Source organism: Narcine bancroftii, chromosome 14 (assembly GCF_036971445.1).
Source record: "Narcine bancroftii isolate sNarBan1 chromosome 14, sNarBan1.hap1, whole genome shotgun sequence".
NCBI classification, from domain to species: Eukaryota; Metazoa; Chordata; class Chondrichthyes; order Torpediniformes; family Narcinidae; genus Narcine; species Narcine bancroftii.
This window is the reverse complement of record NC_091482.1, coordinates 46,357,081-46,381,070: the sequence shown is the minus strand read 5'-3', so window position 1 is coordinate 46,381,070 and position 23,990 is coordinate 46,357,081. Positions and strand designations below refer to the sequence as shown.

The 23,990-nt window shown below is 39.9% G+C and overlaps 1 protein-coding gene across 4 annotated transcripts in view; it reads left to right on the top strand.

Annotated features, from left to right (window-relative positions):
- adam10a (ADAM metallopeptidase domain 10a) overlaps positions 1 to 23,990 on the top strand; it is a 135,829-nt gene that overhangs the window by 88,823 nt on the left and 23,016 nt on the right. For all 4 annotated transcript variants that reach the window (XM_069911535.1, XM_069911536.1, XM_069911538.1 and 1 more), the window contains 7 exons: positions 8,804 to 8,907; positions 9,903 to 10,064; positions 11,477 to 11,569; positions 13,098 to 13,281; positions 16,695 to 16,858; positions 21,955 to 22,138; positions 23,335 to 23,485. In XM_069911535.1, coding sequence (XP_069767636.1) covers positions 8,804 to 8,907; positions 9,903 to 10,064; positions 11,477 to 11,569; positions 13,098 to 13,281; positions 16,695 to 16,858; positions 21,955 to 22,138; positions 23,335 to 23,485 — 1,042 coding nt within the window. The remainder of the gene's footprint in view (positions 1 to 8,803; positions 8,908 to 9,902; positions 10,065 to 11,476; positions 11,570 to 13,097; positions 13,282 to 16,694; positions 16,859 to 21,954; positions 22,139 to 23,334; positions 23,486 to 23,990) is intronic.

Below are 23,990 nucleotides of genomic sequence, written 5' to 3'. Positions count from 1 at the left end.
AACATTATAGCATTGATCCAATTTTAATTGGGACTGAACATTACAACACAGAAACAAGTCCCTTCGGCCCTTCTAGTCTGTGCTGAATCATTTTTCTGCCTAGACTCACTGATTTGCATAGCCTTCCATTCCCCTCCCATCCATGTACCTGTTCAAATTCTTCTTAAATGTTAAAATTGAGCCCGTATTCACCGCTTTAGTTGGCAGATCGTTCCGCACTCCAACCACTCTGTGTGAAGAAGTTCCCCCTAAACTTCCCCTTTCACCCTTAACCCACATCCTCTGGTTTGTATCTCACCTTCGAAGCCTCAGTGGAAAAAGTCAACCTACATTTACTCAAGTCTATACCCCTCATAATTTTAAATATAAAATCTCCCCTCATTCTTCTACTCTCCAGGGAATAAAATCCTAACTTGTTTAACCTCTCCCTGTAACTCAGTTCCTGAAACCCGGAGAACACTGTTGGCCTAGTGGTTACCAGCAGTCGGGACTAGAATTTGAATCCTGTCTTTAAGGAGTTTGTACGTTCTTCCCATGTCTGTGTGGGTTTTCCCAGGGGGATCCAATTTCCTCCCACCATTCGAAAAGTACGGAGGATGTAGGTTAATTGGGTGTAAATTGGGAGGTACAGACTCGTTGGCAGAAAGGGCCTGATACTGTGCTGTATGTCTAAAAAAAATTTTTAAAGCAAGTTAAAAGGAAATACTTTGTACTGCTGAAAGGAAACTTTTGTGGATAAATGCTCTGTACAGCATCATTGCTGCATTTCTTTTTGAATATCCCTATTTGTAAATCTCTGCTTGGGGCAATTACAACTTGAAAATGATTACTTTTTTTTAATGGGGCCTAAGGTGAAGACACACATGTTGAACAGCTCTGATAAAACTGCAAATATCTGTGTCTGTGAGCATGCATTATTTAGAATTACCACACTACAGGTGTAGCTAGCTATTTGGAGCATGGAGATATTGACAATGTTTTGCTCAAAGAACCCAATTGATCTCTTCCTTGATTTGTTTCCTGTTGCCCTGCAATCTTTTCTTGTTTTTCTTTCCTCCCACCGCTCAACACCAGGGCGTTTAGAATCCTAGTGAGTCACCCATCTGTTTTCTGTTCTGCTATTTCCATGAGCTATTCTATAGCATTTCTTAGAAAAAAAATTAAATGTTGACAGAGCACAGTAACAGGCCCTTTCAGCCCACGAGTCTGTGCCGCCCAATTGACCAACAAACAACCTCCGGTATATTTTTGAACGGCAGGAAGAAACAGGAGCCCCCAAGGAAAACCCACGCAGACACAGGGAGAACGTACAAACTCCTTACAGAGAGCGAGGGGTTTGAACCCCGGCCCCGATCATTGGTACTGTAACATATATATTGGTAGTCCTTCTGTTCAAAGAAGACACAAAGATGTCTTTGCAGTCCCGGTCTGGAAGCGCAGAGTCTACCACAACGGGGGCACTGGAAGTCCGTTGTCGTAATGACTGTGGCTGCTGCTCTGTGACGCTGTTCATGGCCTTCCACCGGTTTTTGACAGCACCTGGCTTCAAAACTGGTGTAGGCCTCATCGCCCAGGGCTCGCCAAGGGGACCTGCCAGCAGCCGCAGCTTCTTGTTCTCTTGCCTGGATGTCACAGTAGGGTTTCCTTCACAGCTCCTTCAAAGCGCTTCCATGGATGACTTTGAGATCTCCTTTTCGCTCCGTAACCGTGTTGCGCTAACCAGGAAATTAGCATTATCACAAAAACCACCACATTGTAATTTGCAGACATCACAGCATACACAAATTTAAATCCACCCTTAACCTGACCTTTATTGGTTATTTTGAAGGTGTTGTAATTTAAGGGTTAAAAGTTAAAATCTCACACTTATTTCTCCCCTCTCTGTTTGGGCAAAAGATGCAGAAATTTGAAAACTTACTACAAGATTAAAGGACAGTTTCTTTCCTGCTGTTGGCAGAATCTCGATCAGTCCTCCAAAACACGGAATTCTCAGAATCTTCATGTATTGTCATGAACATGTCACAAAATGCATTGTTTTACAGCAGAGAGCAAACATTTAGATAAACCACTGTATAAAATAGATAAAAATAGTGCAAGAAAAAGTCAAAGTGAGGTAGTGCCATTGATCATTCAGGAACCTGATGGCAGAGGGGAAGAAGCTGTCCTTGTGCTGCTCGGTGCTCATCTTCAGGCTCCTGTACCTTTTTCCCGATGGTAGCAGGGCAGGGCCTGGGTGGGGGTCTTTGAGGATAGACACCGCCTCACATTGATGACCTCGATGGAGTGAAGCTTAGGGTCCATGATTGTTGCAGCCCAGAATTAACAACCTCTGGAGATTTTTTTCCAATCCTTTGCTTTGGCATCTCCATAGCAACAGTGATGGAACCAGACAGCATGTTCTCCACGGTTTCAAGAGTGGTGATGTACCCAAATCTCCTCAAACTCCTAACAAAGTATTGCACTCACAAAACTACCTCAAAGCTCATCTTGCATTGTTTCCTTGGATTTTTCTCTGTAACTCTGCCACACTATATTCTGCACTTCTCTTTTATTTTACATTACCTGCTCTGTCTTGAAAACAACACTTTTCACAATAATTCAGTTTGATCTGAATGAATTGTACCAAGTGTGCTGACTGGCTGCAATCACAGTCTGGCATGGGGACACCAATATCCCTGAGTGTAAAGCCCTCCAAAAGGTAGTGGACACAGCCCAGGACACTATAGGCAAAACCCATCCCCTCCATCGAGAACATCTACAGGAAACGCTGCCGTCGGGAAGCAGCATCAGTCACGAAAGACCCGCACTACCCAGCACATGCTCTGTTCTCACTGCTGCCATCGGGAAAGAGGTATCGGTAGATGCCCACAAGACTTGCACCACCAGGAACAGCTGCTCCCCCTCCACCATCAGCCTCCTCAATAACAAACTCAATCAGGGACACATTTAAGGACTCTTGTGCACTTTATTGATTTTATTTCTGTTTTGCAGAGAGTTTTTTTAAACATTCATTGCCTGTTAACAGTTCTTTTGATTGTGCACAGTTTATTTTTTGCCCTACCAATTACCAAGTGGTAATTCTGCTGCCTCCCCAAGGTAAAAAGAACCTCAGGGTTGTATGTGATACTATGTTTGTACTCTAGCAATAAATCTGAATATGTAACAAAGTAAATCTGGTATCTCGAGATTTCAATTTCATTAGTTTTTATTAGATGGATATTTTGTTCTGCAATGCATTTGTTCTGCAGTCCAGAGCATTTGTCCTGCAGTGGTTTGTTTTTAACTTGCTGGCTTTTGGAAATAAAACACTTTTTAGCAATACCTGATCTAGTCTGGAAACTCCAAGCTAATTGACATGAGATCAGATGCAGGAACCTTAGAAATGCACCATTTCGCTGTGCAACTGTACAATGGGAAACATCCATTTAGAAATGTTAATTTTGTCGAAAATGGAGTAAATTAGATTTTGTTTCTTGTATTCATTGCTGGATTGTGCAGCTAATTGTAGAAATCTAGTTATCGAATACAAATTAAAATTTCTCTAATTTTGTGTTCTGAATATAAGATGTTACATTCTCATCCTTCAGCTGCTCGTTCCTTATCTCCACAACAAGTACTTCTCGTTCCCCGTTTGGATCCCTAAATAAAACTACTTGATTCTTCAGATTCAGATTTCTGATTTATTGTCAGAGTGCATACATAACATCACATATAATCCTGAGATTCTTTTTCTACAGGTAGTGCTAAAAAAACTGTACACAACGTACAAATGTAAACAGATATAGAACTTTAAACAGCCATCAAATGTAAACAAGTCTTGTGCAATAAAGAGAGAATTAAAAAAAAAAATCAATGAAGAACACAAACCAGAATCCTGAAATGACTGATTTTGTTGTTGAGGAGTCTGATGGTGGAGGGGTGGCAGCTGTTCCTGAACCTGGGGATGCGAGTCTTGTGGCACACCTCGCAGCAGTGAGAACAGAGCGTGTGCTGGGTGATGCGGATCCTTGATGATTGCTGCTGCTCTCCGACGGCAACGTTCCCTGTAGACGTTCTCTTGTTTTGTATCAAATTACTGGCCAGACAAATACTTTGAGTGCACAAATATTGAGTTGTGTTTGGTTAAATGTAGTCAATTTCACCTTTAGCTAGGGAATTGGAAAAAAGGTCAATACCACTGTACTATAGATTACTTGTTAAAGACACATTTCCAATTTAATTTTCAATAAGACAAGTACATTTTTCATGTTTAGTTATATGCATTAATAGGGTATGTATGTAGGTCTTTGAAATACTGTACCCATTGCAATAATTAACCTCAAGGCAGGTGGCATTCTATTTCTACTATAATGGGGTGTTCAGAAATAATATGCCTGCGAAATACTGTCAGTTCTGTTCATATTTTAATTTGGATTTAAAAACATCCAGCTCTAGTTTAGCTGCAGACTCCCATCTTTTTCTGGCAGCAAAAGTAAGCCGTGAAGCAATATGCTGTGCATATATTTTAAAAATTATTCATCTACGTTGGCCAACATTTATCATCTGTTCTTAATTACCCTTGTTCAAAGTTACATACGTGACGTCACATGCAAGCCCGAGGTTCTTTTTCTTGTGAGCCAGGCAGAATTTCTACTTAATTAATTGTACGCAAGATGAAAGATACTTGAACAAAAGAGAGAAATGTAAACAAACTGCAAATACTGAAGAAGTACAATCATCCTCCTGATCCATGGGAAATATGTTCCAAGACCCCCAGCGGATGCCTGAAACTGTGGATGGTACCAAACCCTACATAGACTGTTTTTCCCTATACATACATGCCTATGATAAAGTTTAATTTAAAAATTAGACACAATAATAAATTAACAGCATTAATTAACAATAAAAGAGAACAATTATAATAATATTTAAAAAAAAATGTTACTTGAACACAAGCATTGCAGTACCAAGACAGTCGATCTGATAACAGGGATGGCTACTAAGTGACTAATGGGTGGGTAGCACATACAATGTGGATACACTGGACAAAAGGATGATTCACGTTCCAGGCTGGACAGCGCGAGATTTCTTCATGCTATTCAGAACTGTGCACAATTTAAAACATGTGAATTGTTTATTTCTGTAATTTTCCATTTAATATTTTCGGACCGCTGGTAAATGAAACCGTGAAAAGTGAAACCACTGATAAGCAGAGACCATTCAGTAATAAATAATGAGCAATGTAAAAGTCCTTAAAGGAGTCTTTGATTGACTTAGTTTGTCATTGAGGAGTCTGATGGTGGAGGGGTAGCAGCTGTTCCTGAACCTGGTGGTGCATGTCTTGTGGCCCTGATACTTCTTTCCTGATGGTAGCAGCGAGAACAGAGTGTGTGCTGGGTGGTGTGGACGGCAGCAGCTTTCCCTATAGATGTTCTCGATAATGGGGAGGGTTTTGCCTGTGATGTGCTGGGCTGCGTCTGTTACCTTTTGGAGGGCTTTCCGCTCGGGGGTATTGGTGCCTCCATACCAAACTGTGATGCAGCCGGTCAGCGCACTTTCCATGACACATCTGTAGCCATTTGCCAAGGTTTCCTTGTGCAGGAGGTGGTGACTTGCTGGTCTGAACCACCGCTATTCAATTGGTGTCTGGCTGGACCATTCAGAAAGAATAGCACTTCACAGGAACAGAAGCTGGGTCCGTGTTATCTCTGCCAAAAGCATTTAAGGGTGACAGAACTGGTTCATGACATTTCTTAAAGATCAAATTAGTTGGATGTTGATATATTTTCATCTCTTGGAATGATAGATATGCAGCAATCAAACTATTGTGAGATCTGATCAGAAATTATATTTTTGATGATTTAATAAGCTAATTTTGGAAAGAGGGTCTAATGTAGGGTTATGATGTCTATTGTAGACTCTAATGTAGAGCTCTGTAGCCTTACCAGCCTGGCATTTAATGGCCAGTTGGAAGTATTTATAATGGTTTCTATACACCTTCAATATTGGCGTTTACTTCTGTTGTTTCCCGTCGTCAATATTTCATTTGACTTTACAAATTCCTTAGAATGGACGTTTGGTCTCCCAACTAGTATTTTGTAATGACCACTTCACTGTACACTGTATGGTTTGGTTAGCACAGCGGTTAGAGTGACGCTCTAACAGCACCAATGACCCAGGTCGAATCCGGCGCTGTGTGTAAGGAGCTTGCACGTTCTCCCCGTGTCTGCGTGGGTTTCCTCTGGGGGCTCTGGTTCCCTCTCACCATTCAAAACATATGGGGGTTGGAGGTTAATTTGCCTGGAATCTGCTTTGACTGTGCTATAAATAAAATGTGTCCTGTTGACAAGTTTCAAACTAAATTTTTACGCCACCCAGACAATTTAAAATTTGAATTTTATGTTTAAGATTGGGCTAAAATATTGTTTGCCCAAGATGAGACCATTTCCGTGTATCATTTCTTCAGAATGGGTTCTTTTAGAGTCATGGTGGTAAAATCATACAGCACGCAACAGGTGTATTGTTATTAATCCACATACCTGCATTATTGTAGCTGCCTAGGCCTTGGCGATTCTGATAACTGGAATATTTGTAATACGTCATTTTGCTGCAAAGTGGAATTTGTTGCCACAGGTGGTTGTGGAGACCAGGTCATTGGGACAGTTAAGGCAGAGGTTGGTAGGTTCTTGATTATCCAAGGCATCAAAGGTTATGGGGAGAAGCCCGGACAGTGGGGCTGAGTGGGAAAATGGATCAGCTCATGACTGAATGGCGGGGCAGACTCGATGGGTTGAATAGCCTATTTTTGCTCCTATGTCTTATGGTCTGAAGAAAAAAGTTTACGTTGTGCATTCTGTTGCCAACAATAAAAAGGAGCTGCTGTACCTTCAAGACTAATGAGTAATATAGTGGGTCCAGGATAAGTCATCCTTTAAATGGACACCAAAGAACTTTGTGCTCTTCACTTTATCTATATTTGAGGATTGATATGTAGTGGGGAGTGGTCTTTTGTGTTCTTTTTTTTTAAACTTTATTTATTCATTCAAAAAACAAATAATATATGACATATCATGAACATGAACATTTTTTTTAATATAGAAAAAAAAGAAAAGAACCCCCCCCCACTTCAGCCAACTCTCCTAAGGAGAGCCATAAAAAAAGAAAGAATATTTAAAAAAAAATGTTAAATATACATTAAAATCTAATCAATATAAATTGAAATGTAAATATTCTGAGTATAACAACATTATTAATAAAAAAATTATAATTATCATGCAAAACATACATAATTTTTTCCATTTATTAATATCAATCATATTTGTATCTTTCCACGTACTAGCAATACATTTTTTCACTACGGATAAAGCTAAATATACAAAAGCAAGTTGAAATTGATCTAATCTCAAGCTTTTCAGAGGTTGCAAACTACCCAATAAAAATACTGTTGGGTCTAAAGCTATTTTAATCTTGAACAGATATTCTAAATGGGAAGTGGATATTGGTTTTATTTTTTCTGAAGAGGATTGGTTAAATATCTGTAACTAGATTGATAAATGCACGTTATGCAATGATTAATTACAATTTTTTACATCAATTAAATTTGACAACTGAAAAATTAAAAAAAAATATGGTTTTAATGAATCAGATGTGGTGACACAGTTGGAACTTTTTTTCATGCTGTTTGGTCATGTATACATATACAATCTTTTTGGAAGAAAATTCAATCGTTTTTTTTTAAGCATGTCACATTTATGTAGATTATTCAATGACAAATGAATAGCAGGAAAAACATTTAATTTATTAATAAGTGCAAATTTTGTTTCTGCTGATTCTAAAAATTGACCTGATTTACAAAAAAACATTCAGACAATCTGTCATGTGGTGCATTGCAGATGGGCTCTCTTGAAATGTAACTGCAGATTTGCTAGAACATCACACAAAAGTGCTGGAGAAACTCAGCAGGTCACGCAGCATCCATAGAAAGCAAAAGGTAGTCGACCTGTTGGGCCTGACCTCTTCAGGTGTGATAAGGCAGATGTGTGGATAAGGTTGGGGGGGGGGGAGAGAGGAATGGAATGGAAGAGAAGGGGGAGGAGCACAGATGAGCAGATGGATAACAAGTGGGGAGGGGGAGAAGGAGGATAAGGGCCAGAGGATTGTGAATGATAGCTCTTTGATAGGAGAAGGAAGCGAAGGGGGGTGGAGGGATGGAAGGAAGGGAGTCTGAGAATTCGGGGAAAGCGAGAGACTGGGAGAGGGAGTTGACGTGGCCTCATGCTTAACATCCCAGTTGTAGTTACTGAATTCTCCGACAGAACCAAGAATAAACCATATTAAGCTGTGTCTTTAGTTAATTAGGCGAGCCTTCTTTACATTCCGAATTAATTAATCAAAACTCGCATTGGCTGCATCTTGCACCTGGCTTTGAAGTTGCTCTTGGTCTCAATAGGTTGGCTTGTTCAGGTTTGTTTGGAAATCCGAGCATGACCTCTGGTGAGTCGCCAGTAGTGACAAGCTTTACACAAAACACATGTAGGTGTGAGGCCATGACAGAGTTAACTAGAGAAGTTGACTGCTTAGATAGAATATAAGGTTGTGTTTTACCAGTTTATGAATGGCCACAACCTGCCATTTCACGGGGCCTCGGACAGGTGTATCAGTGTTGCAGTGGTGTGTGAAATTGAAATGGATGGCCACTGGGAGGTCCTTGCTGTTGCAGCAGACAACGAAGGTGCTCAATAAAGCAAGTACCACTCTAGACCCCAGCGCCTGCATATCTCCTGTTTACTTAAATGTGCTGGAATGTGCATTTTGTCTTCCCTAGAATACCCTCACAAATATGGGCCAGAAGGAGGATGTGCGGACCAGTCAGTTTTTGAAAGAATGAAAAAGTACCAGATGCTTTCTGTCGAAGAGCCCACATCACAGGTGAGCAATTTGGATCTCTACTCTGGATCCCATTTGTAATGTGTCACTTGTTTCACTAAATGCAATCCAGATAAAATACACCTCAAATCAGAGGTTTCCAGCCTTTTCTTCTCTAACAGCATGAGAACCTAATACTGCCCAAGTTCTGCACTGCCAAGGATAAATCTTTTCAGATGAGAAGTTATCCCGATGTCCTGCAACCTTCTCAATTGGAAGTTCCATGGTAATATTCAAAGAAAAGCATGGAAGATTTAATTGTTGTACCTCAACTAATGTTATTGACTTTAGTTCTCTGATATCTGTGGATCTTCGAATTGGCTGCCCATTTTCACCAACAACTTGAAGTGTTGTGGAGGAGGTTTCTATAGGTCAGCACAATGTTGTGGGATGAAAGACCTGTATTGTTCTGTAATGTTCTAAGTTGGCATACTGTCTTCTGCATTCTCAGTTCAAATTAATTCAAATTCAAGGAGACACTTCAAAGGGTTGCATTCATGCTTGGATTTGACAAGTGTATAAAAATTATGTACTTCTATCTATAAACTTAAATGTTAATTTAGACATAGAGCCCATTTCGGCCCATGAGTCCGTGCCGCCAAATTCGTACAATGTTTTGAATGGTGGCAGGAAACTGGAGCCCCTGGGGAAAACCCACGCAGACATGGGGAGAATGTACAAACTCCTTACAGACAGCGCAGGGTTCAAACCTCTGGTGCTGTAACAGCGTTGCACTAACCGCTATTCCAAGCGTGGCGCCCCATGAAAGTGGTTTTGTTGAATCTACTACTGTCTCACTGTTAAACGAAAGTTATTGTTTTCTTCCATTTAGTCAAACTGCATATTTAGATAAATGCGGTAAATACAATGATACCTTTATTCTGCAAGAAATGAAAAGCTTGGTGATTCCTTTGAGGCTGGTATACACTACTTGAAAATCTGTAGCAGAATTTTTCTGTTGTTACAAGAAGATTGACGTCACCAAATCTTCTTTGCAGAAGCCTGTGGATTTTGAACATGAACATGAACATGCTCAAGTACCAATTATTCTGAGGAAACGTCGGGCAGCGTCAGAGGAGAAAAACACATGTCAGCTCTTCATTCAAACTGATCATCTGTTCTTCGAGTATTATGGTTCGAGAGAGGCAGTAATAGCTCAGGTACGAATGGGCAAGCTAAATTGTTCCATTCAAAAATATTTTATTCATCTATTGTGTATTTTTGCATGTAATAAAATCAAACTTGTTTTATTAGATGTTTTGATATTGAATAGTAAATTTGCCAAATTCATGGATTTTTGAAGACTCCACAAGATGTGTATAAAATATGATAAGTAGAACAAAGATTTGTATTGTTCTGTCATTAGATGTTTGCAGGTCTGAATTCCCAATAGTTGAACGAGCTATTTGGTTGTAGAGAATGAAAGAGATGAGGAATAATTTCCTTCTCAGAGAAAAAAAACACGAATGTCATTTGTTGAGCTGAATTCTGTACAAGCAAGTTGCGTTACTGACACAGAATTTTGCCCTGGAGTTGTTTGAAAGAGTATGTGACCAGTTTGGCGTTAAATTTAAATAAATGAGTCTATTGAGTTTGAATCAAATAAGTCAGTTATTTATTTCCAACTGTATTGACTTTGTTATTGGTAAAGAGAGAGTGCAACAAAATGTATTTTCTAATGTTAATAAAATTTTGCACAATAGATCAAATTTAGAGTAATTTTCTCCATCTAGGGAAGAGCATTACTCCTTTACTTCAATAATTTATTTTCAAAAGTGAGGTGTGAGAAACTGCTAGTGAGCTAATTTTGGATCCCAAACGGCAAAGGACCACACAGTGATATGAATCATTGAGCTTTAATAAAGAGTGCAACAGTTCTGCCCACTGGCTATCTCCATGGTGCTAGGCATTACTGAAGTGTGCCCATTAGAGAAGTCACAAATAATTTAGCTGTTACTGCATTTCAGTTTGAAAAGATTTAATTTTCTCTTGTAATTACTGTTTTTGTTGAAAGTGGTGAATAGTATTGGGGTTATCCATTTTATGCAAGATGCATATTCCTTCATTAATTATGCTACTTGTAACAATAACTTGGATTGTTTGATTTGTGATGGAACCACATTGTCAATTGAGACAAATTATATTAAAACTACAGTAAAACCCCTGTTATCTGGAATTTTGGCAACTACAGCCTCCAGCAACTGAGGAAAAAAAAATCTCAAAAAATAAATAGGTAAAAAAATACAAATGTTTAAAGTTGGAGCACCTCACCGTTAGTTTGTCAATCACGCAACATGCAGTCTCAAATAACCAGAAAATTCACTTATCCAGCATCTACCAATCCCCATAGGTACCGGGTACCAGGGGTTTTACTGCAGTTTGAAATACTCCATGCTTTCAAAATGTATAATTTAATAATATATAATGTAATATATAATATAATAAAATAATAAACACTTGGAGTTTTAAAAAAGGAACTTTAAAAAAAACATAACCGAGGTATTTGAGCAAGAGAATTGTCCTATTTTAGTATCTGTGGTTTGGAAGTAAAAACTTACATTTTCAATTCCAGATTTCTAGTCACGTTAAAGCAATTGATACAATTTACCAGACAACAGATTTTCAAGGAATTAGAAATATCAGTTTTATGGTGAAGAGGGTGCGAGTAAGTATTATTTTAACGTTTGCATGGTGTTTCCTTGGATCAAACTATGTTGGTTATGTTGGTTACATGTTTCTATTTTTAGGTGATCAATATTCACATCTGATAATCGTCATTAAAAATTACATTTCACAATTTGCTCCAATTATTGTCGGCTGTCTGGCCTTTCTACTTTTTGTAATTTGGAAGTGGGATTGTTAACCAAACCAAATTGGGAAGAATAGATCCTCTTGTCCAAATGACTTCCATTAGGATGGGCCTTGGAATTATCTCTGCTGATATCCTTTGAATGAAATCCTTGGATTTAGATGCATTTTTATTTTTTGCAGTCTCTCTGCTTCAGTGGGTTGGAGTCTATTAAGTTTGCAGCTTTAATAAGTGGGGTTGTCATTTTAAAAATTGGGCAAGTACTCCAGCATGTGATCTCGTTTACCTATCCTCTTTCTAAATATAACACGGATTTGTGTCTATGTGTTAAGCTTAAGGATGCCAAATACCAGAAGTGTTTGAGATAATAGTGGTGTTAAGATCAGAGTAGATGGATATACGTGTACAGGACACCTGACGGTAGAGGAACTATTGCAGGAAAGTGCATTAATTTTGTGGTCATTAGCAAAGCCATGAGCACATAGTCGAGGATGTTGCCACGACCCAGGGCCAAGTCTGTCGAGGGAGGTTGAGCAGGCTGGGGTGCAGGAGGATGAGGGGTGTACACAGTCATGAGAGGAATTAATCGGATGAACACAGGGAGTCTTTTGCCCAGAGTCAGGGAATCAGTAACCGGGGGATATGGGTTTAAGGTGAGGCGGAGAGATTTAACAGGAACTCGGGAGTAACTTTTTTTTTATACAGAGGGTGGTGGATGTGTGTGGAACGGGCAGCTGGAGGAGGTGGTTGAGGCAAGTGCTATGGCAATGTTTAAAAAAAATTTGGACGGATACATGGATAGGATGGATTGAGAGGGCCAGAACATAGAACAATACAGCACAGTACAGGCTCTTCAGCCCTCAGTGTTGAGCCAACCCATATATTCCTCTCTTTAAAGGAAAACGAAACCCTCCCTACCCTCTATTTTTCTTTCTTCCATGTGTTTGTCTAAGAGTCTCTTAAATGCCCCCAATGTTTCAGCCTCCACCACCGTCCCCGGCAAGGATATGGTCCAAAAGATGGTCATTTTGGTCGGCATGGGGCAGTTAGACGGAAGGGACCATTTCCACGCAATATCGCACTCAGATTCTACAGTGAAACTCCAATAACCCCCTCTCTGATTCCTAGACTCCCTTTTCCGCCTCAAGGCCTCAGCTCCCGCACTCCCATTGACAGCCAGAGTTCACCGGCAGACTACAGTGTAGTAGCCTAAGAGTGTAATTTGTGATGGCATAACAATTATTCACTACCACTAAACCTCTAGTGTGTTTGATCAGGAGTTTTCCTATGTAATGGAATGGAATCCCTCTCATTCAGTTGCAGTAGAACTCTTTGTCCTTGCTGTTCTACCTTGATCTCTCTCACCAGTAACATTGCTTTTCAGATCAACACCACAAGTGATGAGAAAGATAAAAGCAACCCATTTAGGTTTGCAAACATCGGAGTGGAAAAATTCCTCGAACTTAATTCAGAGCAGAATCACGATGATTATTGCTTAGCCTACGTGTTCACGGATCGTGACTTTGATGACGGCGTCTTGGGCCTGGCGTGGGTTGGAGCACCAGCAGGTAACTATCTGAAACTTCATGCTGTTTACAGTGACTTGGTCTCCTTGAATTAAATGACAAAACCAGATTCCAAATACTCAGCAGCATCTGTGGAGAGAGCTAAGATTTGCCCTCAATAATCAAAAGCCGTCCAAATGAAACATTAGCTGATTGGTTCAGCACATTTCCAGCAGTTCTTTTGTGTTTCTGACGCACCTTGGAATGGTGAAATGTTTAAAAGGGAGTGGTGAGAGAGTGGAACGAGATGCCAGCTGAACTGGTGAATGAAGTGCGTGGAGGGGAGGAGTATGGGGTGCTACGGGACTAGGCAGAATAGTCCAGCACAGTCTAGATGGGGTGATTGGACTGTTTCTGTGCTGGTGCTCATGCTTCTCTGCTTCATTCTTAAAAGTGGACGTTCCTCAGCAGATCTCAAGCCATGGAGTCCATTATTACCAATGTGCTTCCATTGGGCCTTGATGTAATCTGTCATAGTTCTCTCCCACCTCCCTTCAGAGAGCCAGCTCTTTACCCATTCAACCACTCCGGCCATGAAGTGGAACCCTTTTCCTGTCCCCTCTTTCACCACTTAATTACTAACCATTGATCTGCTACCTGAAAGAGGCACACTCCACTTCCAACTCTCTCCTCCCCTTCCGCCTCCCTACCAAACCCAACCCTATCCTTGTCATGCAGTGAGGCCTCCCATGTCTTCTGTACATTTCCCCAATGTTATCATCGCCATCTACTTTTAAGCATGATAATTTTATTTTTAAATTTAAATTTAGATGTACAGAGCAGTAACAGGACCTTCCGGCCCATGAGCTCGTACCGTACAAATATCCCAATTGATCTGCAATCCCCCCCGTACATTTTTGAAGAGGGGGGGAATCTGGAGCACCCAGAGGAAACCCATGGGGCAACGTACAAACTCCTTAGAGACAGCGCTGGATTCGAATATAGGTTGCATGCGCTGTAACAGCATCACACTATCTGTGTCACCCACCAATTAATATACATGTTGAATACTCCTTATTCAAAATGGCTGGGACCAGAAGTTCTTTGGATTTTTTTCGGACTTTGGAACACCATTCAAAAAAAAAAGCACTCATTCACTCAGACTTAAAGATGCATGCATTCACAATACAAATATTTACATATGTGCAAATTAACTGAAGTAGACATACATTGAAAAATATACACTCAATAATGCACGACTAATGTCTGTTATGTCCCGTTCTCCAGTCGGGATTTCTGAACTCTATTACGTATTACCTGGTGGGACCAAGGACGAGAAAAGTTTTGGATTTTGGATCATTTCGGATTTTGGGTATTTGTATAAGAAGTATTCACAGTTTGGCGGGCAGCAACCTCCTTTGAAGAAGAGCCCACCTCACTGACAAAAGGCAAAGGAGGAAAAACCCAACCCCAACCAACCAATTTTCCCCTGCAACCACTGCAACCGTGTCTGCCTGTCCCGCATCGGGCTTGTCAGCCACAAACGAGTCTGCAGCTGACGTGGACATTTACCCCTCCATAAATCTTCATCCGTGAAGCCAAGCCAAAGATTCAACCTGTACCAATATTACCAATTAATTGGCTACTTGCAATGATTCAAGCATTTTTAGAGATTTGATGGAATAATGGACATGCTCTGACTCAGCTGCTCGCTGTGAAGTGTATGATCCAAAAACGTTCCTTCATCTGGGGCATTTAGCAGGATTGGAGCACGGTTATAACACAGCAGGCAAAAGGAACCCTTTGAGTTCGTTGAAAGGAGGTTATTGGAAAATTTACACAAGTTTCTAAGGCTTTAATCAGAAATTTTAAACTGCATCAATAAACCTAGTCAAACTGTTAAAAAAGAAAGACTTGTTAAAGCGTAAAACTTTGTGTTTGAATTTCTGGGTGCTTCATTCATTTTGATCTGCTTTCATGTGTTTGAGCAGAAAACTGACCTATGCCATGCTCATTTTCATCGTCTACTAAAGCCCATGCCTAACAGGATACAGACGTTCTTAAATTTGACAGTTTAACATTTAATGTGGGTCAAGCAGAGAATTAGAAGGGCAACTTGGCTGACATGGATGCATTGGGCCAAAGGAACTATTTCCATGCTCTCTACCTCTATGTGACTCTGACCTCAGTGGCAACAGAAATTCATCCAGGCCCTTTTCTTGTCTGAACACGTGGTGTGGTCTGGTCTAACCCGCAATGCTTGATTATGATTCTGCCCTCAGTTCTGAATTATTCGTGTGCCTGATACTTAAAACTGCAAAGACCATTACAGGAAGAAGGATGCACATCTCCAGAAGCTGCAATGAATTAGATGCAATGTGCAAACAAAGGAAGTTTATGGTGAAATAAGCAAGTTAACCACAAAAGGCCTGTGACCCTTGCCCTCTTCTCCTAATCTGCTTGATCTATTGTTTAAATCTATTTAGCTTGATCTTGTTCTTTTAATATCCAGAAAATATCAAGCGATATTTCTAAAAACTCAGCTATGTTCCGCTTCTCTACGAGAGCCCCCCAGTCCCAACCACAGGATAAGTGCTGTTAAATCCTGCCAGGAAACAGTTGGCTTGAATTTTTTGACATTGCAGAGAGGAACTAGCAGCTTTATACATTTTTAGTAATGAGCACCAAAAGATTCCATACCGTCCACAGCCGGCCCACATTTTAAATACATGCTGAAAAAGGTCGGTCCCTGTTGGAATGAGTAACGCTGGCATGAAGATGAGGCTCTAAGGAAACCGAACTGTGCTTTGGGAAACATAACTGAGAAAACCAAATGACTGAAGCATCAAGGGAGCGAGAAGGAAAGCCAACTTCACCATTCCCACAGACCTTGGACAATGGTACTGAGGTTTTATAAAACTTGTAATGAGATGAGCATCGATCATGAAAGCTCAACGTTAAACTGCGCATGTACAGAGAGGAAAAGTATGCAGCAAAATATATAACAGCAGATTGAACTATATCTATGTAAGCCCTTCCTGAACTGTAACACCCCTGCGATTCATGTAGATTTAATGGTTTATATTTAGTTGGAATTATTTTCTTGAAGAAATTTGCTTTTTAATGAGAGGGTTAACAAGAACCCTCATTTAAAAGGAAATCCGGTCTCTTTTTAACATGGGTTACTGAGAGTTTATTGGGAAATTGAAAGAAAGAAAGTATTTTGCTGTAATAATTAGCAAGGTAATTAGGTTCCTGCTCACAATAAGGGTATCTATTGTCAAAAAAAAAATATTCCTGTTTATTATCGCCCAGAGATGGTCTGGAAATCTCCATCCTTGCACTGAACTCATTCTTGTTTCTGTCACCCTGATGGTCAGGTTTTGTTGGGTCTGCACAACTTCAGAAATGTTCCATATTTTTAATGTATTAATGATCTGTTGCACGATCCATTTGTTCTATTTTCCACAAAATAGGAAACTCTGGGGGAATTTGTGAGAAAAACAAACTTTATTCTGATGGCAAGAAGAAGTCACTGAACACTGGAATCATCACCGTCCAAAACTACGGTTCTCACGTCCCTCCCAAGGTCTCGCACATCACCTTTGCTCATGAAATCGGCCACAACTTTGGTTCTCCTGTAAGTATTCCATCGAACGTGACTCTAGTTTGGTTACAAAATCATTCTTAAATTGCTGCTACAGTTTTTTTTCCAAATTAAAATGGGAATTACCGTTGGAAATGATTTCATTATTTTGAATGATGTTGAAGTCATGAAAGTTATCACAAACTCTCCTATTGTAAGGAGTGAAACATGAAAGTCTGCAGACGCTGAGTTATTGAAGTGAAAACACAAAAATATTGGAAGAACTCAGCAGGTCACGCAGCGACCATACCTCGAAGAAGAGCTTAGGTCCAAAACATTGGATATGTACAGTATCTTTATCACCTGTGGAGACTGTGCGACTCTCCACCCTCAGACTCAACAACAAATGTAACTAGAGACTTGTTTAAGGTCTCTTACTTTTGCACTTTATTGATTTTTTTCTCTTTCTCTCTCTGTATTGCGCAATCAGTTTGTTTGTATTTCTTTATTTGTTTACACGTGTATATGGAGTGAATTTTTTTAACACTACCAATGAATGCCTCGCCTTCAGGAAAAAAGAATCTCAGGGTTGAACATGATGCCATGTATGTACTCCAACAATAAATCTGACCTGCTGAGTTTCTCCAGCATTTCTGTGTTTTTTTTCTAGCATCAGAAAGTGTTTATATTCCTAACCATTTTAATTATAAAAAAAAAATTAAAGTGCATCAAATCCAGTGCAATCAAACTGGAAATCTAGACTAAAATGAGGTGGAAGCATGACATGTCGAAGAGGTTCCCTGGAGAGGAATGTATGGTTAACATTGAAGACATCAATCTCAGCCATCCTTACAAACCACCTACAAAGTCCTCCTCATCGGTCAGCACATTCCATACTTTTAGACCCCTGCCTTATCGTGGAAAGTCCCGGGGGTCAGATGATTGTTCATCTGATGTCTAGCTCATTTCCTGGATCCACCTGTGTGTTAAAAGAGAATTACTAATTAATCTGTATTGAAGGGTCAGAGATAATCCTTCTGCAATCTGCAGGGGAAAACGACGGTTTGTTTGTTTTGTGCATTGATGTCATTTTTTTCCCCCCAATTACTTTACACCAGATAGAACACAGTACAGTATAGGAACAGGCCCTTTGGCCCACAATGTCTGTGCTGACCAGAATGCTAATTTAAATTGTTCAGCTACCTGCATGTGGTTAAATCCCTGCTTGTTCATGGCTCTGTCCAAGTGCCTCATTGCTATCACATCTATTTTAAGATGATTTTTAAAAAAAAATTCAATATTTGGCTTAACTATTTAAATATTTAAATTTTGCATCTGGATTATCATAAAATGTCAGCAGGCTACTTGTCAGGACAGTTTGGGGTGGAGCCGCGCTCCATCACCTGAGGCTGAGTTGCCACCTGCAAACTGCTCAGCTCTGCAGGGTGGCGATAGGGGTGAAGTCAAAGCTTTGGTCCAATCAAGCATGATCAGCCCATCACTTTGGTCCTAATCTCAACACCTTCAGTGTTTTAGGGGTATATGATTCCCCCTGTTCTACAGAAAGGTCTAGGACAAGATCTTACCGCGATCAGTTACAAGTCCTTCCTGCGATCATTTAGAACCTAACCTTCTACTGGAGCTCTATCGAGAGCGCCCTTCCGGCTGCATTGGTGTGGTATGGTTGCTGCAGAGAAATGGATTGGAGGTCAATCCACAGGATTGTAAGAGTGGCAGAGAGGATCACTAGAGTCTCCTTCTCCCATCGATGTGAACTACCAGGATCATTGTCTGAAGAGGGCGTGCAAAATCACCTAGGACCCCTTCCAGCCCGCATATATCATCTTTCAGTTGCTCCTGTTGAGAAAGAGATACAGGAGGATCAGAGTTTTACCAGGCTGAGGGACAGCTTCTTCCCACAGGCAATGAGAATATTGAACAACCTGCCTGCATGTGGTTAAATCCCTGCTTGTTCATGGCTCTGTCCAAGTGCCTCTTAAGTGTTGCTATCACATCTGATATCCAAGACTCTCCTATTCATGAAACTATTGATTTATTTGTACAGATGAATATTTGTCCTGCATATGTATTGTTTGTCTATGTATGTGTGCTATGTCAGAATGTGTGGGCATGTTTTTCACCGAGGACCGGAGAACGTTGTTTTGTCGAATTGTACTTGTACCATTGGATGACAATAAACTAGACTTGTGCAGATTGCAGTTGCTCCAAACATTTTAAAATAAAATGCTTTTAGAAGTTAAGTTTACTTGTGGCTCTAACATTTGACTTCAGTGTAACAAATTGGTATCCTGTGTCTTGTCTACATAAAGCTTTGAATTATGTCAGTTCTACTTGTGACAACTGTTGTACATGCATTTATAAGTAAGTATGGGAGCTGATAGAAGTGAAGATTTTGAAATTTTGTGCAAGTACGCACTGTTCTCTATTAGCATGCTTGCATGGTTGGTCGTGCGTTTTCAGTGGTCAGACCTGTCCTATCTCAAGTGTAAACCACATTAAAAAAAAAAATTAAACAGCCATTTTCAACCTTTTTTCAGCTATAGCCCACCCCTCCCCCCACCCCAGAGCTCTGCTCAAAGTTTGAGGGTCCCCTTCCCTGTTTGGGTTTCTGCCATGCCCTTCTCCTACTGACTCCATAAAATATTTCTGTTCTGTGAGGTGAAAAGAAAGCAAGGCTTTTACTTCATTGTGCTGTGGACCCTGTTGAGAATGGTTGCTTTAGAGTCTCCACAGAAGCCCATCCTTGCAATCAGCATTTGTTCAATACCTCAGTGGGATGCACTGGCTCCTGAATGCAAGAGAAAGGGGAACAGAGTTTCCACAGGCAACAAAAAAGAATGCAGATGTAATGAGATCCTCTCCTATCATAAAGCATAAATGCAGCACCTTTCACATCACCACAGAGCATCTTTGTTTCTTTATTTATGAGACATGGGTATCAGTGGCAAGGCAGAAATTGATTGTCAATCCATAATTGGCTAAGATCTTTGGCTTGCTTCACCACTTTAGCAGTTCTCAGACCCATTTAGTGGGTCTGTAATGACAAATTAAGCCAGACGGCAAATTTTTCTTCCTGAAAAACATTTATGAACCTGATGAATTTTTATGATAACCTAATTGTTTCTTGGCTGCTGGTTATGGAAATACATTTTTTTAAAAATTCCCTGGCTGCTGTGATGTGAAAAGAATTCTTCATTTGTATATTTGTGCTCCAGACTTCTCTGTACTCTTCCCATATAACCATACATCAATTACAGTACGGAAACAGGCCATCTTGGCCCCTCTAGTCCGCACTGATTTAAGTGAACTCCACTAGTTCCACCTATCTGCTCCCTTTCCATAACCCTCCAATCCCCTCAAATCCATGTACTTACCCAACCTTCTCTTAAATGACAAAATTGACCCTGCTGCAACCATCTCTTCCGGAAGGTCATTCCACTCAGCCACCACTCTCTGAGTGAAGAAGCTTCCTCTCATGTTATTTCTGAACTTTTGCCCCCTCACCCTTAACATGACCCCTCATTCCAACATCACCTACCCTCAAGGGGAAGAGCCTGTTCATGTCTATCCCCCTCATAATTTTAAACTTTATTTAAGATTTTATAACATGAATAACATATAGGATTACATTAAAAAAAATTAAGAATAAAATAATAAAATTACAATACAGTATCAGTAATCTAAATAAACTATACCCTCCCTAATAATTATTACACATTAATAACCCAACTCAAATTAGTCCAACCCCCCCTTTCCCCCCCAAAATAAAGAGTGAAGAATTAATAAAGTTAATAATATATGTGAGAAAAAGAAAAACCCACTTACAAAAAAAAACATAACCGATGAAAATACTAACAAAAAGAAAAGTAATTAATACTAAGATATCAGACTTAAAAAAACATATTTAAATCAAACTTAAATGCATATATTTAACAAACGGAGTTAAGATGAAACATATATTTAACTCAAACTTAATATAAAAAATTAGTAAAGTTAGTAACATTATCAAAAATTCTTAAACAATAATCAATTCTTAAAAAAAATTGTAGCATGGAAAAAAGATGAAAAGAAAAAACTTTCTCCCCTCATAATTTAAAAAAAAAACCCTCATAATTTTAAATACCTCTATCGAGTCTGCGCTCCAATGAATAAAGACCCAGTCTACTCAATCTTTCTCCGATTTCTAGATTCTGCAATCCAGACAACATTTTAGTAAATCTCTGCACCCTCTCTTCCTTTCAGTCAACTCCTCTCTGTTATGATTTGTTATCCCTTTTAAAAATTTTTAAAAAAATTATTATATTCAATATTATAGCTGAGTTTGACAGCAAGCTTGCCTGCAGCAAAACCCTGCCGATAATGATGGATTTGCTGACCAGATGATCTGATTTGAGAATGCATTTGAGAGGAGAATACCTGCCAGGCTATGGGGAGAAGTTCCCTTCTCCCAAATAAAAAATATAGCAGGCTGTGATTCCATCCGAAGGGAATTTTTCCTGAGCTTTCTCCTTGCAGGCCTGACTGTATGATGCTTGAATCTCCAAATATTTGGCACACGTCTGCATCCATCGGAAGAGTTGTTGAAGGAAATGGTTGATTTTTTTTAACAGATATTCAACTGCCAAAGGAGTGATTCTGTGATGGCAGTGCAGCCGTCTGTAGCAGGAGTGAATTGTTCGTTGGATAGAGTATTATATTTTAAATTTTTACATACAGCACAGTAACAGGCCCTTCTGACCCACGGGCCTGTGCCACCTAAATATCCTGTTTAACCCCCGTATGTTTTGAAGGGTGGGAGGAAACCCACACAGACACGACACAATATACAAATTCCTTGCAGAATTAGCCGTAGTAACGCTGGGTTAACCTCTATGCTGACTGCCGCCTGAGACTTATGAAGCAAAATTATTTGAAAAAACACTTTTTGTGGGGGGAAAAATGTAAACTTTGAAAATTATTTTTATCTACTGGTGTTGGAGCAGGGTTCTCAAAGAGATTTTGTACCATCTTGACTATTTGTGCCATTTATTATGGTGTTTATGGATACCTCGTGACACAAAGTCCAATGCTTGTGATTACATTCCAACCTGTGAATAATATGAAGCACACTGTTCTATTTATCTTCCCAGCATGACTCTGGCAGTGAATGTACCCCAGGAGAGTCCAAGTCAGGGGAGCTGAAAGAGAGAGGCAATTATATTATGTATGCACGAGCTACATCTGGTGACAAACAGAACAACAATAAATTCTCTATATGTAGCATTAAAAACATCAGCCAGGTCCTTGACAAGAAGAAGCACGTCTGTTTTGTTGGTAAGTATAAAAACCAGCAGCTTTACGAAATTAGTAAATTAAACTTTTTAAAGTAATTTCTGCTGAAATTCTACATCAGAAGACCAGATACAGGTACATATCTTTTATCCGGAACCCTTGTGGGACAGTGTGTTGCGAATTTCGGATTTTTCCGGATTTCAGAACAAAGCCAGCTGCCCCAGATTTAAGCCCACCCGAATTGTCCTGCTGTATCCACCCCCTTCCAGTCACGCTGGTGTATCTCTCCCCCCGCCCACCCGAGTCATGCTCCCCCCCGCCCGTCTGAGTTGCGCTGCTATCTCTCTCTCCTCCCCTCACTCCCCCGAGTCGTGCTGCTGTCTCTCTCTCCCCCTTCACCCACCTGAGTCGCACTGCTGCCTCCCTCCTGCCCGCCCGAGTCGTGCTGCTGCCTCTCTAGTCCCGCCCGCCCGAGTCGCGCTGCCGTCCTTCTCCCTCTCTCCCCCCTCGCCCAATCTAGTCACATTGCTGTCTCTCTCTCTCTCTCCCTCTGCTGTAACAGCACCAGGAAAAAAATGCCGCTTTTTGCAGCTTTCTGGATTTTAGATGTCTAGATAAAGGATTGTGTCCGTGTATTACTTCAGTTTATACGAAAAGAGGAAAAATGTATATTTTTTTTGTTCAATTTGGGACTTAGGATTTAATCTCTCTGTAGTTAATTGAACATTGGCATTTTCAGATGTAACAATGGGTAACGCAGTACAAGTCTTGCTGTTCATTTAGCAAAAGTGACAATCCCAGCATTACAGGTTGCATTCCTAGAAAACTAGCGAAGCTGTGTAATCTGTGCAGACACAAAGAACGAGAGAGAAGAAGTTAATTTGTTTACCATTTTTTTATATATACATTTATTTTTTGGATCAATTTTTCTGGCCAAATTTTGGGGTGTCGATTTTTTTTTTTTACAGGGGTCATACGAAAACACCCGATTTTGGGGCCATAAAGTTGAAGGGGGGGTTGGAGGTTGACTATTAGACGGTATTGATGATTATAAATTCTTTATTCCATGTCTCAAATTTTTAGCTAACAATTTGAATTGTGTAAGGACAATTCAATGCGGGGCTCTCCTGTAAATAGAAATTAAATTTAAGATCTTTCAGTGACCCAGTTGCTTAAATGCTGCATCTAATCTCTGAATTTTGATACTAATATGGAAAATGAATTTCATTTTTTTTGAGAATCTGGGAAGCCAATCTGTGGCAATGGTTTGGTTGAAGAAGGGGAGCAGTGCGATTGTGGTTACAGTGACCAGTGTAACGATGATTGCTGCCATAATGCAAATGAAGCGGATGACAAGAAGTGCAGGCTGAAACCAAAGAAGGATTGCAGGTGAGCAGCCTACTGACAGTGCCCGTGACCAATTTTCTTTTTCACGGTCAAGACGGCATTTTAAAAATATTTTTGTTGATGTTCTACGATAAAAATGATTAAACAGTACAAGATTCAGAATTCTTTTTAAAAAACATTATACAATATTCTCATAATAAGGAAATCCAAAGCCACAATGAGAACAATAAGATTTAACATCAACAAAAAAAAATCCCCTTCCTCTAAGCAAGGTTGAAAGTTGACATGTCTGAATTATGTGACACCGACTTGGAGAGAGACAGCACATGCCAAAATTCCTTGCATCTTGAGATGATGATAATTGTCCATAAATGGCTCTTCTGGAACTTAACATTTGAATCCTTGATATCAAATTTTTTCTAGAGTTAAAAAAGACATAATATCCCTTCATTTCCTTATCTTTCCATTTCATCAAAGTTGCACGTCTGGCCATCAATGATGTAAAAAATAAAATTCAGCTTTGAGTTGGAGTCGGTGATACAACATC